The following is a 14,861-nucleotide window of genomic DNA, read 5'->3' as shown; positions in this document are numbered from 1 at the left end:
TGGTGAAAATGAAGCGCATCCTTCCCAGCCCTGCCAATGCCTCCGCTCATTGCTTTGGGGGTGGGAAACTGCTCAGCTCTCTGGCTCAGGCTTTTCAGTGCTACCCAAAAGTCCCTCTGGGACACACCCTGCCTGAAAGAGAAACCCAACCTGAATTCACAGTGCAGTAGGAGCAGTCATTGGAGTCTTAGAACAGCCAGAATAGTTGTTGGGAGTGATAAGATCCTGGATGCTGCTTAAAGCTTTGTCAGCAGCAAAGATAAAACAAAAGTCATGACTTCAACAACTGAGCAGAGTGACAAAAGCTGTTTTTCACCTGTCTGGACTGTGCCTCTTGCCATTGCCATTGACCTCGATGAGCAGCTCGGAGGAGTCAGCGGGAGACGTGGTGTTGGTGTTGAGCAGGATGTGCTCGTGCTGTGCCAGGTACTGGGAGGGCGTTTGCTTGGCAGCGCGGGCACAGTGCAGCAGCTCCCGCTGCAGCAGAGGGAGGTTGGCCTGGAGAACAAGCACAGGGCTGGATTACAGCAGGGCAGGGGGGTTTCCAGCTGTTCCAAAAGGTTTGGTCTTCATTAGTACCTCAGAGCAGTAACACCTGTGACCCATGACCCCCACTCAGGATCCCCCAGCTCCTGCTGTCTGCACTGTCAGATTTACCTGTATTTTCCCAGGAGCCTGATGATGATGGTGGACCCAAAATCCTAGTGTTACAGGAAGCACTGTGTGCTTCCAGCATCTAGTTACTCAGAGATGTTATGGAATCCTTATTCCTTGAAGTGCTCAAGGTAAGGTTGGACAGGGCTTGGAGGAACCTGGTCTAGTGGAAGGTGTCCCTGCCCATGGCAGGGGGCTGGAATGAGATGGGCTTTAATGTCCCTTCCAACCCAAACCATCCTGCAATTCTGTGATTTAACCATCCCAGACAGACTCCGTGTGCCAGCACTTCAAACATTCTAGATCTGAACATTTGCAAATAAGATTATAGGCTCAGAAGCTGCCACATGGAGCTTGGTTTGCCTCCTTTATCTCCAGCACACAAGCAGACATATGTGGCACACAGCACAATGACAGCCAGTCCCACACGGCCAGCGCTACGCCCTGTGCAGTCTGTCTCGGGCTCCAGAATTGCTGTGGTGCTTGCAAGGAGAGCTCTCCCAGCAATGTCACAGTGCCAAGGGGCACAAGGAGTGTCAGCAAGCCCCAGCAGCTCTCTGTCACCTTCAGGAAGGGGATCACAAATGGCCGGAGGGGGAAGTTGGTCGCCTCTTGCAGCTTGCAGTGAAATTCCTCGATTGTCACCGTTGAGTTCTGAGAAAAGAAATTAAGAAATGAAATGGCAATTTGTTCTTATTTTTAGACATGTGGGAAATGGCTCCAAATGAACAGAACTGGAAGGGAGACAGCATCTGCCGCTCCAGGACTGACAGTGTTTGCATTGGATCCTGCTGGATGCAGCCAGCAAGGCTCAGGCCAGCAGAGCAGGAATGCTGCACTAGGAGAGGGGTGGGAACTGCCTGGCTCAGCACCCCCCAGCCCCAGAGTGGGAGGCAGAGGCTGACTCCAGGGCAGCAGGACCCAGCTGGCATCTACTGCATGCTGGGGCAGGCTGTGGAGAGTCAGACTTTGATCCCAGCTGCTCAGAACTGCACACCTTCAGTTCTCCTCATCTAACCCATCCATGGAGTCTCATCAGCCCTCTGTTCACTGTGGTCCTCTCCTCTCCTGTCTCCCCCAAGGCTGCTCAGGCTGGGGAATCCCTGGGACAGCAGCATTTGATAATTGCACATACAACACTCAGCCCTGAAGCAATAAGCACAATCTGGGGTGAGAACAACATCCAAAGGGACCTGGACAGCTTCTCCTTCCCTCCCCAAAAGGGCAGGCTAAGGTACTACCCTACATCCATGTAATTAAATATGTTACATAAATGCAGCAGTAGAATTTTACATCTATTGCTTAAGGCCTGAGAGTGGCCCTGAGGATAAGGACAGACTCAGGTTTGCTTTGGAAGCAGAAATGCTCCAGGCTGCTGCAATCTAGCTCCCTTCAGTGCCTGCTGAGCCTCAAAAGAAAATGTGCCAAAAAGCAGAGCTCAGTGCAGAAGCCCCACTGGGTGCCCCATGGGACCACAGCTGCCCAAGGCTCCAGGGCCTCAGTCCAAGCTCACAGAATGGTTTTGGTTGGAAATGTTCTTAAAGGCCATCTCATTCCACCCTGCCATGGGCAGGGACACCTTCCACCGTCCCAGGCTGCTCCAGCCCTGTCCAGCCTGGCCTTGGGCACTGCCAGGGACCCAGGGGCAGCCACAGCTGCTCTGGGCACCCCACCCTCACAGGGAAGAATTTCTTCCTAATATGCAATCCAAACCTCCTCTTTTTCAGTTTACAGCCATTCCTCTTGTCCTGTCATTCCATGCCTTTGTAAAGCATGTGGAGTATCATGTCTAATGCACTGGACAGTATTTCTCCCAGTTATTCTGTATAATGCAAACAATTGATACAATTCTACAGCAAGAATACCTGTTCATTTGGTTTGAAGGGCACTCTCACGGCAGGAGTTAGGAATGAGATGATCTTTAAGGTCCCAAATCAAACCATTCTGTGATTCCATGATTTACAGAAAAGCTTTGTCCAATTCCTTCCAGCTTTCCTTAAGTTTAGCTGCACACAAGCTTGTGCCTAAGCCACTGGACAACAGCTTTTTGAAACATAGCAAAGGCAGGGGAAATTACACCGAGTTTCTCAGGAAGCACAAACATAAGAGTTCTGCTCAGCAAAGATGCAAACAGCTGACATTGTGTGCCAGGACCTGGGAAAAGTCAGGCAGCCTGGGACAGTGCAGGACTTACCACAAGGGCCAGAACGAGGGTCCGGACCTTCTCCCCGATCTCTGGGGAGATGTCATTCCCAAACTGCTGCAGGGTGGTCAGGAAGCGCTTCAGCTTGCTGAGCTGCCGGGCTCCACACGTGGCTGGGAGCTGCTGGTTGGTCAGTGAGGAGGAGGAGGATGAGGAAGGGCCGTTGCTGAACCTCTGGGGTGGGGATGGGGCCCCATTCAGTGTCGGGGGGGAATGGTTTATTCCGTTGGGCACTGCAAAAGCGAGACAGAAGCAATGCTGAGCACCAGATGGGCACATCCCTGTGGTCTGGTGCTGAAGTGGATCCATCCTCCAGCCAGGAGGCTGCTGCTGCTGCTGAGGGGCAGCTCAGGTGGCTCCACCTCACTGGAGAAGACTGGCAGAGCCTGCCCTGTGCCTGCCATCCCTCCCTGGGGATTTACAGGGAGTTTTGCAAACACAGTTGTTTTTCTCCAACCTGGTCCCATCTGCAACTTTGCCTTCCTGTAAGTGGTGAGCATGTTGAAACAGACTGAAGGGCTGGAAGTTTGGGAACTCGGCAAGGGATTAGGATAAACTGTTGACATCTCCACGCTGTGGTTGTGCAATGTTGAACCATATCTGATGAGCAGCTGTGAACTGAGGCCCCAGCTCGGTATAAACCCAGAATTTCAGAGTGAAAAGCACATCACTGGAAATAGAGTTATAGCAGATCCACAGCGTTTATCCTTAAAAACCCAGCCCCGAATCCCTTATGGATTTAAGTGCTGACAAGGGGGCCACAAAGTATAAAACCATTCCAAGAGATGGTGTTCAGAGAAGCGCTGAAACCACCTGGCAGAGCTGCCCCTTGCCTGTTGGAGGAGCAGAAACTTGTGAGAAAAAATGCCATCATTTCTGCTGCAGTTTCACGAGGATCATAGCAAATCCTGATGAACCCAGTGAGGGGTTTTTCAGAGAAGCCAGGAGGTACTTGAACAGTTAAACCACTCTGGGGCATGCCAGAGTTGAAGGCTAGAAAGGCTCCACACACCTGGACCTTGGCGGTGAGCACAGGAGGGAAACTGAACCAGAGTCAGTTAAGATTCAAGGAAAGATAAGGCTACAGAGACCAACAAAGGTGGTTCCTGCTAACCAAAAGGTGACAGCCCTCACAGACAGATGATGACATGAAGGTGAAGGCTAGCACTGAGAGGATGGAGGTACAAACAAAATGTGAGCTCATGACTTTTGTTATGGAGCAAAGCAACCTGAAAAACTCCTGTTCTTCACACACACTCCCAAATCAGCAAAGCAACAGGGACATCAGGATGTACCCACAGGTACAGCTCCACAGGGTACACCAGAGCTGTGTGAAAGGCAAGGCCTTTCTGGTAATTACTCATAAAGGCCTTTATTTCACTCTAAAAGGGTTATAAATAGGGTGAAGCTGCCAAGAGAAGCTCCTCTCAAACAGAAAAGGCTGTGCAGCTCCGTGCTCTCCGGCGGCCACAACTGAGGCGCTTTCCCCCTTCTCTATTTCACTTCCTCTTATTCTTTCAGATGAAAGTCTGGGGAGAGCAACAGGCTCTATTTATAGCTCAGGAGAAAGGGGCTGTGAGACACCCCTGGGGCTGCGGGGGACCCTCGGGAGAGGCTGCCAAGGAGGGAGCAGAGGATGCTGGTGGCCAGGGGATGCCGTTGGACACGGCTCCGTGACCACGCTGCGTTTTTGGGCTCAGCCCTCCCGACCCTCTGCCAACGGCACCACCACAGGGCAGCTGGCAGTTATCTGATCCTGCACATCACCAGGATCTGTTCCACCACAGACCACACAGCAGAGCTGGCACCTCCACTTCCAGGTGAGTGCACAGTGCTGGAACAAGCAAGGCAGTCTGCCAAGACCAGTGAGATTGCTGGTTTGGGGACAGCAGGATGACAAAATTCCTGGGAACAAAGTCATCATCTAAGGCTACTCTTAAATTCTGCCCTAGGTCCTACACAGTCAAAGGTTTTGCTGCTTCTCCAAACCTGTGCCAGTGATCCACAGGCAGGCATGGCTTTGCTCCACCTCACCTGCCCAAGCCAGGGCAGGTCACACCCCCACTGAGTGATCAAGACCCTCTGGTGCAACTGAGAAATGAAAAAGCAAGAATGAACTTCACCATAGGTCACATCTCTCACGTGTCTTGGAAAGAGGCAATTAAGTCATCTGCAATCAGCAGATTCAGGCTTCTTGGCCCTTAACAGCGTGCCAAGCATCCTCATTGGAAAAATTAATTTCTGTCACTTTGCTAATGGTCTTTTTCTGCCTGAGCAAAAGGGGAGCCATTAAAAACGCCTGAGCACATAAAGATGGGGACAATGTGTCTGGTGGGATAACCCAGTGATTAGTGCTGCTGCCAGCACATCACAGTGTGTCCCTCCAGGAGGCTGGGCTGGAAATCTGCAAACCCCACTGCCAGCATGGAACTCTGAGATAGCCCAGACACTGTCATGTACAGCACAGCAATGCAGAACCAGCTAGGGAACACTCTGTGCAGGGAAAAGGGGTGAGGAGAGCATGGAAAATATGTACATGCCATGTGTGGGGGTCAGATAACTCCATGCCCAACAAAGTAAAGGAGCTTTGCTCTGGAACAATGCTTTTAAAAATACATTAAATGGCTTAAATATTGGCTAAAAAAGGAAAAAAAAAGACCCTTTCTAGGCCGTAAGAAAAGGCTGAAGGTCCTTTCCATCCATGGAGTCACCTCTGAGCAACACTCAGCTAGAAGAAGTGGGTGTAAGGCTGTGCTACACCTGGGCAGGATCAGGACTGACTAGCTTAATAGGAAAGATTATAAAGAGAAGATGGAAAAAAGAGAATCTGGATGGACAGCAAGGAATTTTCAAGGCTGGGAAATTAAAAAATGAAAAACTTTCTAATCTCAGCTGCAGGAATGCTGTCTGCAAACTGAGATATAGCAGAGTGGGAATTAACTCCTCCAAAAGATAAAGAGGAAAGCCCAGCTCTTGGCTTGCTTGAAGCTGACCTGATAAAAGATTCAATTTCTTAAGGAGTTTATGGTGGAAATCAAGGCTGCACCTGCAAAGAGAAAGACTCAAGACAGCACCAGGAGCAAGGCAGGAGCAGGCAGGGGGGCAAAGGGGGGTTACACAGCCTGTTTTATGTCCTGCATGCGCTACAGAACTGCAGGAAAGCCCCGATGTCCCCTCCCGCACAGCCAGGCAGCATCACCCGCCGTGCCCTGCCTGATGGCTGGGACATCCCGGGGCAGGAGCTCTGTGAGCACAGCCTGCCCTGCTGGCTGCAGCTGCTCCCAGCACAAGCAGCAGTACCGAGCTAAGCCGGGCTTACGTGCAGTCGGAGTGAAGGACACGGGCCGGGGGCCGCCGGCGTTGACGGGGGGCAGCGGCGGCATGTTGGGAGGAGAGGACCTGGACTGTATCTTCACTTCCACGGGCGATCCGGGCATCACTGGCACCCTCTTCTCACCAGCAACTGTACCAAGAGAAGGTGGCAAGGCTTAGTGACAGTCACTGACACGCATTTCCCCGCCCAGCACGCCGGGAACAGTTGCAGGGGTGAAGATAAGAGCTGGGGGAAGTCACACAAGGCTCCCACGCTGCTCTGGAGGGCCCCGAGCTGGGGACAGGCACCAGGGGTCATGCCTGTGATGTCTGTGCTCACCATCCCAGTCTCCTGACTCCATCTCCTCACCCCTCATGCCCAAAGATGCTGTTCAAAGTGTTTCTGTCAATTTGCTTTGCCCCTGTTAAAGATCTCTCTGGTACACACCTCGCTGAGCCTTTCCAGAGGAATCCCAAACTCTGGGAGCCAGGCAAGCAGCACTCTGGACTTGGGCTGTGCCAGAAGTGACTGGAATGGGCCTGGGGTTGTAGAGATGAGCTGATATCAGTTACTCACAGCCCCACTCCTGTGTGCAGTCTCTGGTGTCTAATCTACCACCAGCTCAAACTGCAGCTTCCTTTCCAGCCTTGAGGGATGTCCCAGCTCAGGGGAACAGGGTGACCACACTCCCAGCTCCAGTGGCTGGGATCAGCTTCACAAGATAGAAGGAAGAAACATCCTAACATAATACTGGGATTATTTTTCTTTTGAGAGGGGTGTTTTGGGGTATTTTTGGTTTATAAAATGCAGACAGCTCAGCAGACAAAGCCTAAGGATCTCCAAAGCCAAGTTCCTGTGGGGTGCTCTGTATTGCACTGCCAGTGTCTCCAGTGCCCGTAACCCCAAAGAAATCATCCCTCTGAGATGATGGTCCTCACTCCCTGTCCTTCAAGCTGCCCCTCCCCTTGCTCAATTAACTCACTAACGAGATGTGAGCAGCTTGTCCCCCCCAGGAACATGGTCAGGTCCCAGGCACATCCAGCTGCACCCCAGTTCAGGCTGTGAGGGAGGCTCAACTCAACTTCCCCCACTCAGTGATGCAACCTGGGCTTGGGACCACTACCATCTAATTTGTTATCCACAGCTCTTACCAGTATCTGTCAGCTGCAAGAAACTCAGCTTTTGAGCCTGGGCAAACGATGAAATGCTACATTCCTATTGAGTGCTGAATAGGTGGCAAAATTCTGCACTGAAATACAATCCAAACCTGCTACTTCTCGACTCCTAACAACAAAAATGCTGCTTTTGAGAGCAGAGAAAACACAAACTGGCACCTGAGCCCTCGTGCTGCTGCCTAGGATCTGCTCTGTCAGCCCCAGCACCTGCTCAGCCACCGAGCTGCCTCATTTATTTTCCTTATGGCAAGTCATGGGGAATGCCAGCAAGGTAACAAATGAACTTTGTTATTCCCAGCACTTCTTTCTGCTGTTTGCAGGAAGGGGAAGCAGGGATGATACACACTGAACATCCATGTTTTCCTGCCCTGTCAGTAGAGGTGGAATAACTTGGGTTGGAATCGCTACAAAACTCACATCTCAGAACATTTGTGTCTTCAATTATCTAAGCCTGCTTTCAAGAAAAGGAAAAAATTCCAAGCTTTGCTTTCGTGAAGTAGAGAGATATTGAAGCCAAGGGAAACTACTATTAATTTTAACATATAATAACTACATTAATCCCATATTGCAAACTACTGTACACGTGCTCCAGCTTCCATACAATTGAACCCTGATGTGCAGACCCTCCCTGTCATTCCCATGCATGAATGTGATATTCAGATGAATAACCATGCATTGATGTAGGAATGTGACATCATTTCTACATGTAGGCACCTATTCCAGCAGGTGAATTTATCAGCAAGAGCAGGGAAAACCCCCTGACTTTCTTTCCTCTCTACATAAATGCAGCAAAACAGTGAAATTTTGTACACAAAGTTAGGGGTATTTCTACCACAAAAAGTCTGAGTTCCCTCACTCAGGCAAGGAAGGGACACATTGCTAAATGACCCAATTTTTTTCTATCAAAATAGCACTAATTGTGTCTCTCCAGCACTCAGTGTCAGCTGCCCGAGGAGCATGCAGGGACCCACTGTCACCACTGCCTCCTCTCCTCCCATGAAGCCCCCTTTCCCAGGTGTACATGGACAACCTGATATTGCCATACTCTGGAGGCCATGAAATACTTAAGTTCTCTCCTATTCCTTCCTAAAATGTTCCTAGGGCACATTAAGAAAGCAGAATTAATTTGGTTAATTTACAGGGAGGGAGATAAATTTCACATAGAATTTATAACCCCAAAATAAAACCAGCTACTGTGTGAGACACCAAAACTGAAGCCCACAAGAAGCAAACACCTTCCTTTCCAAGCCCACTCCAACAGACAAGAAGCAAACAGGATTGTTAAATTTAAAAGCTTCCTGCTAATGACCTGGGGCATCTATAAATGCCGATAAAAAACATCTTTCTGAAGCTCTCCTTTTTTAGCCTAAACATGTCCATTTAATGAGAATCATCTGAGCAAACCAGGTGGTGACCAAGGGCTTGAGTCAGCCTTGAATTGACCTAGGGCTAAAACTGATCCACTGAGTGTCTCCCTGGAGAAAGGCTGCCTTCTTGGTCTCATTCTTTCACTTCCACCACTGGGAAATATTTACTGGCTCACCTAGAGCAGCTTTTCGGTGCTGCCTCCATTTGCACAGGGAGGATGCAGAGATGCTCCTAAAAACGTGTGCAAGTCACTCAGCTGAGTCACTCACCCAAAGAGTCAAATGCCATCAGACTTTGGATGATACTCTGACAAGGATAATTGTTGTCAGTGACTGAATGCTCCAGGCACCAGAGCAAGATACCTGCCCAAACCCGACACATTGCACTGTTTTCCTACAAAACCTCCTTCTTCCAAACCTTACCTGGATCAGAAACACAAATGCTGTTGTTACTTCTCAAGCAGTGCCTGCAGGAGCAGGCCAGACATATTTATGGCACAACACTTCGGCTGTCAAGCTGCCAAATGTCCAAACTTTGCAGTGACACGTGCTCAGCTCTGCGCCAGAACCTGCCCAAGGTGACCAGGGACAGAGGCGGCAGCAATGTGGACACCTGGGTGGGAGAGCTGCCTTCCCAGCCTCAGACACACAGGAATTTCCCATGGGAAGGGGACTCAGAGAAAACAAAACCCAAGGAGATGCTGTTTCAGTCCTGGCTCCACGCAGGAATTCCAGCTCCTCCCAGCAGTGGTGCGGATCTCACACTCTCAGCCCCTCGTGCTGCCAGCTGGGCACGGGCAGCTGCAGCCACAGAGCAGCCTGTGCTCCTGCCCTAGATATTCCTGTGCCCCATTTAAGGAGCCCAGGTGTGCAAGAGAGCAGAAAGCCCCAGAGCTGTGAGTACACCTGGAGGCCTCCTTCCCTCCCTCCCCGACACGCTGCAAGGCGCCGGGTTCATCTGGCTCCGCTCTGGCTGGCGGTGTGCACCAGATTTCCCTCGCTGCTCCAGTTGCCATCCTGGCGTAACAAATTAAAAAGGAACATATGTCAGGATTAAGTGCAGCTGATGATTTTCCTTTCTGGAGACGAGGAACAGCAAAGTGACGCAATGGGACAAGACGCCAAGAAAAAATCTGGGGTCTCAACTGATGCTCAGAGAGGTCCCACTCCTGCACTCCCAGCTCTCTTACACCACAGCACATCTCAGAGGGGCAGTTCCAATACCAGCTCCACACAGATCTCATCCTATTTATTTTCTTAAAGAAGTCTTCTCCCTATGGTGTTTAGTACAAAGAGAGTGGTGCTGTGACGGGCAACTTCAGCATTTATTTGCACTATAAACTGTATAAAGAAACTGCTTCATTAATCTCTTCATGCCTGTGAGCTTGAGAAAAGGGAAAAGGCAAAAGAAAAATACCAGCAACAAGTTAGGGAGTATCTCAACTACACTGCAATTTAAATTAATCCTTAAATTCCTTTGGCAATTAGAAAATAAACTAAGTGATGAAAAAGAACTAGAAACAGTGCATGAGGAGAACTGGATGTTACCTTCCCCCAGAAAGCAAGATTAGGAAAAGAGTGACAGTGAGGCAGACAGACACAAATGGTCTCCTCCTCATCCTCTTCCCAAAGTTCAAAATATAATTCAAGGCAGTATCAGGAGGTGCTCAACCCTGCTTAAGAGAAAGCCTTGATCTAGATTCCCTGGCAGTGCCATGGATTTGCTGAGACCCAGGGAAGAGAGGAAGAGCCACTTCTACAGAGCAGAAAATGGGGATAGTTTATATAAATTTACACTGCAGTGTCTGCATGGGCACAATTTAATCCAGTCACATCCCTGAGTGGTATCTTCAAGCCATTCCTGATGCACAGGTAGGATTCGCCCTGATTCCATGGCACAAGAATTAAGGAGGAAGGATGAACCTGCATGCCCTGGGAGTGAATTTGGAGCTGTCATTTGTAAATAAGCTGCAAAGAGTCAGATCTGTGTCTCACCAGCCCATGTGCCAGACTTGAGCTCTCCAGCTTTCTGCAGAAGTCAAACCATGAAATCTCTTGGAAGAAATAAGAGAAAACTACACGACACATGAGACAGCCCTGCGACACCAGCAGCTATGCCCAAGTAAGGGTTTGCTTTTCCCTTTGGCAGCTTGCAGGACAGAGAACACGCTCAAAATCAGCCCTTGTCAACAAAGCTTTTACCACTAAGTGGTTACATTGCAAACCTGTAAATTAACAAAGGTGTTTTTTGAGTAAAAGCCTGTGTACAAGGGTCTGCCCAGTGGTTCAGTCTCAGGAGCGAAAGCATGTAATGATTTCAGACAGAAAGAAGTTTATTAAAGCAGGTATTTTTCAACTTTCATCTGGAACAGGCAGAACACATTCATAACCTAAAAAGCCTCTCCTCTCCCCAAAAAGTTAAAAGCCCCAAATTCATGCCTACTTCTTGAGAACAAGGGACTGGAGAATTGTCCCAGTAACAACAGTCAAAGTCAGATCCAGCAGGAGAAATGCTTTGGTCTCCCACGAGCCAGGTCTGAGCTTATTCCAGAGCCAGTGGACAGACACCCCAAAGGTGATCCAGCAAGGGAGATCAGCCACCCTCCAGCCACACCTGTCTTTGCACTGGCCCTGACACCAGGGTGAGCACTCGGGCTAGGGGCATGAATTATGGACCACCCACAAGTCAGCAAAATGAGCCCTTCCTACAAACAGTCCTTGGAACTTCTTTCCCCACCATTTACACAGATCAGAGTCCCTGGTTTTAGATAAAGCAACGCCAAAGGTGCCTAAATGGATAGAGAGGCCATTGGAAAGAGGGAAATGCCTTTAACAGCCCTCTCTGACCCCAACTGTTCTTTAACTCTGCAAGCAGCTCCACGTCTCATGCTGGAGGGCAGGCCAGGGAAATGCCCCAGCCCAGCCCTGACGGGCCCAGCGAGGAGGATGTGCTGCAGTTGGCTCCTCACAGGGTCCCTGTTGATCATCTGAATGCAGACGAGAGGCAGCATCAGTGTAACCTGACCTGATAATGTAAATAGGGTGAAATGAAATATGGTTCGCCACCTCCCCAGCTTTGGCGAATGTTTATTTTGAATAACATGCTTATCTGCTCCAACTGCTCACCATCTGTTTTCAGTCTCCACCAAGCTAATATTTTTCACATTTAGGAACTGAGAAATGGGAAGAATTACATTTAAATTTTATTAACATCTTTCCTCCGCTCCAAGGTTGCCTTTCCCTCCCCTTGATGGCTCTAAGCCATCTGTAGAGCACCTTTGCAGTTCTCCAAGGCATGCAGATGAGAGGTGATCTACATGCAAAGCAAGAGCAGCATTACTCAGGCTTCCAGAAGATGCCATTTACTGCTTCTCCACTGCAATTCCCTCCCTCACCTCCTTCCAGACAGCTTACCCCAAGCTCAAACTCAAATCACATCATCAAGGGAAAAGTAATATTTTATCTTTTTGCAGCATTGCTGCATCAAAAAGCGATTGAGAGGGAAGACTGAAGATAAGCATCAGGAACAAGGCAGCCAATACAGCAGCTTTCCGAAAAAAAGGATGGTTGGGTCAGTCCCAATTTGGAGGAGAGTGAGACACTGGGAGGTCTGTAGTGAAGATGACTTCTCTCTACAAATATTGACATTTATTTTCTTGTGGGGTGGTTTCTAGAGGTCTTTCTTCACTTGAGTCAACAAAAGGTGATTTACAACCAGCACTGGGGGACGAGTGTGTGGGATAACCAGGTCACCAGCAAGGGCAGGTCACACGAGGTCCCTGTCCATCCTCCTCCCTCCATGCCATGCACTTGGCCAAGATGCTACTCCAGCAGCAGTGCCAGTGGGTAACTCATATCCCTGTGCAGATATTTCCTCCACACCATGTGATCAGCTTATTTTTACCCCGTTTAGCTTGGTTTTATGGCACATCCCAGCTCCTGAGCTGTAAGATGCTGTGGGAGTGGAGAGGGCTCGGCACCTCTCAGGAGAGCCTTGCATCACACAGGAGGGAGCTGCTGAGCCTAGGATAGGCATTTTATAAATCAAAAATAAACGCGTGTATCTCCATTGCCATCTAGTCCTCTCCCACACACAGCTGTTTCACTTTAAATCCCAATTCAATGTGAAACTCAGATAGAAGAACTTGAAAGAGCAAAGTATGTTATCGTTCACAAGCAGTCCAGAAAGCAGTTAATAAGGGAAATAAGATTAATAATTTATTCCTGAAGGCAGACTGCAGATCTTTATCCGTCTTGCCCTTCAGTGATTTTTATAAAATCCTATTAACGTGCCTGGCTCTAGGAACTCAGCGGTAGCACAGGTTGGATTTCGGGGCAGTTCCCAGGCAGACAAGGCGGCGGCAGCTCCAGCTCTGCCTGTGCCATGGCCCTGTCATAGCCAGAGCACAAACCTGCCTGCAGGGCACTCCTGAGCTCTGCCCTCCTCTGGGGCCACGGACTCAGCCAGCACCAAACCTGCGGGATGTGGGATTCACCCCACAAACTGTCACATCCAACACGCCCCACAGCTGCTGTACATCAAGCCCCCAGATTCATCTTGCTTCTACAAGAACACAATCCACGCTGTTGTGGTAATCCCCACTCTCCTGCTCTCTTTCCACGAAGGAGGCAGGGAATAGTTACCTTGACAGCCATTTCCACCCAGGAGCTGCTGCTGCTCTAGCCACCACACCACAGCCATTCCCTTCCCACACCACAAGCATCCTTACAAATAAATTTTGGGGACCCAAGTTAATCCCTTGATGTTCCTGGCAGCAGCTTTTGCCCATCGTTGTCTCAAAGGGATGCTGTGAACTCTGCCAGGAGTCCGAGGTGCCCTGGTGCATGGAACCCTCCTCATCCTCACCAGCTGATTGTTCTGCCCTCATCAGAGACAGCCACCCCAGAGGGAGGCATACATCCTGGAATATGGCCCAGGAGAATACATGCCTGGAAACCAAGGCCTGCATTGCAGTTTTAGGATAAGAAGCACTTTGAGGGGAGTGACGCAGCCCCCCCAAACCACCCCTCTGGCTGGTTATAACCTGGGACAGGGCACTTGTTCAGCAAAGCCAGAGCTGCTCACTAATTCATTTGCTTAGATACTGCTAAGTATTTTGGTAATTTTTCATTAATTCCTTCTTCCATTTAACATTACAGAATCAAGACTGTTTTTTTTTTTTTAAATCACCAACTCCCATAACAATATTAAGCAATATTTCCTCCCCTGCACTATTTACTCCTTGGGCTAAAGCACTCAGAATGAAAAATGAAAGCAGTTACAGATATCAAACGGGCAATTATCACAATCATGGCAAAAAATTAGTTCTTAAAAGTATCAGCCTGCTGCAGTACTCTCCAAAGCCTCTGACTCTGAGCGGAACAACGGTGGCAGGAGCAAAGTTTCCAGATGGGAACATCTGTGTCTCATTTGCCTCAGGGAAGAAAACACCAGGAAGATTAACGGCTCCCGAGGCTGGTGGAGCCCAGACACAACACGTACAGAAGGGATACCATGGAGAAAAGCTTGGAGCAACAGCCTGCTATCAAAGATTGGGGTTTTTTATTTAATGAGTATTTTGCAGCACTTCTGCACGTGGGGAAATGAGATGTCAGGGCAAAAGAGAGCTTGGGTTTTACTTATTATAAATGCTGTGTAGAGTGAATTTATGCTTGTATTAAAAAAATAAAATAAAAGCAGCACTTTTACCATCTCAGATATTTTAAGATAGAAACATTAATTTTAAGAGTTGGCTTTAAGGGGTTACACTCCTAAAAGGTCTGAAATTGCTCCCTGCCCAGAGCATCAAGGCCATGGGTTCACCCCTCTGGGGTCCAGTGAACACCAACTTTACACCAGAGAGTAAGAAGTGATCCAACAAGTGGGAAACTCATGGTTGAAAGATCGAGTCTCCCCTGGCAATGGCAGTAAAAACCTGTTTCCCTTAGGAGCATTCCTTAAATTCTGCCACAGTTTAGGGACCACATTTCCGAAGGTGGGCAGGCGTATAATCCACAGGTTATACAGAAGAACAACTGAGCACTGTAATTTTGAGAGTGCAAATCTGTTTTTTCATTCTGCCTAGGCTAAATGGAGTTTATTTACCATGGAGTAAATAAAACTGGAACTTTTGTACCTGTAAAACTTT

At 49.1% G+C, this 14,861-nt stretch overlaps 1 protein-coding gene across 1 annotated transcript in view; it reads right to left on the bottom strand.

Annotated features, from left to right (window-relative positions):
* CBFA2T2 (CBFA2/RUNX1 partner transcriptional co-repressor 2) overlaps positions 1–14,861 on the bottom strand; it is a 58,546-nt gene that overhangs the window by 10,125 nt on the left and 33,560 nt on the right. Inside the window, exons 2-5 of the mRNA XM_021546357.2 lie at positions 6,177–6,320; positions 2,849–3,090; positions 1,219–1,308; positions 317–498 (exon numbers count right to left, since the gene is read on the bottom strand). Of these exons, the coding sequence (XP_021402032.1) occupies positions 317–498; positions 1,219–1,308; positions 2,849–3,090; positions 6,177–6,320 (658 nt within the window). The remainder of the gene's footprint in view (positions 1–316; positions 499–1,218; positions 1,309–2,848; positions 3,091–6,176; positions 6,321–14,861) is intronic.

Source organism: Lonchura striata, chromosome 17 (assembly GCF_046129695.1).
Source record: "Lonchura striata isolate bLonStr1 chromosome 17, bLonStr1.mat, whole genome shotgun sequence".
NCBI lineage: Eukaryota > Metazoa > Chordata > Aves > Passeriformes > Estrildidae > Lonchura > Lonchura striata.
The sequence above is the reverse complement of the archived record's forward strand: the minus strand, read 5'-3'. Positions and strand labels throughout refer to the sequence as shown.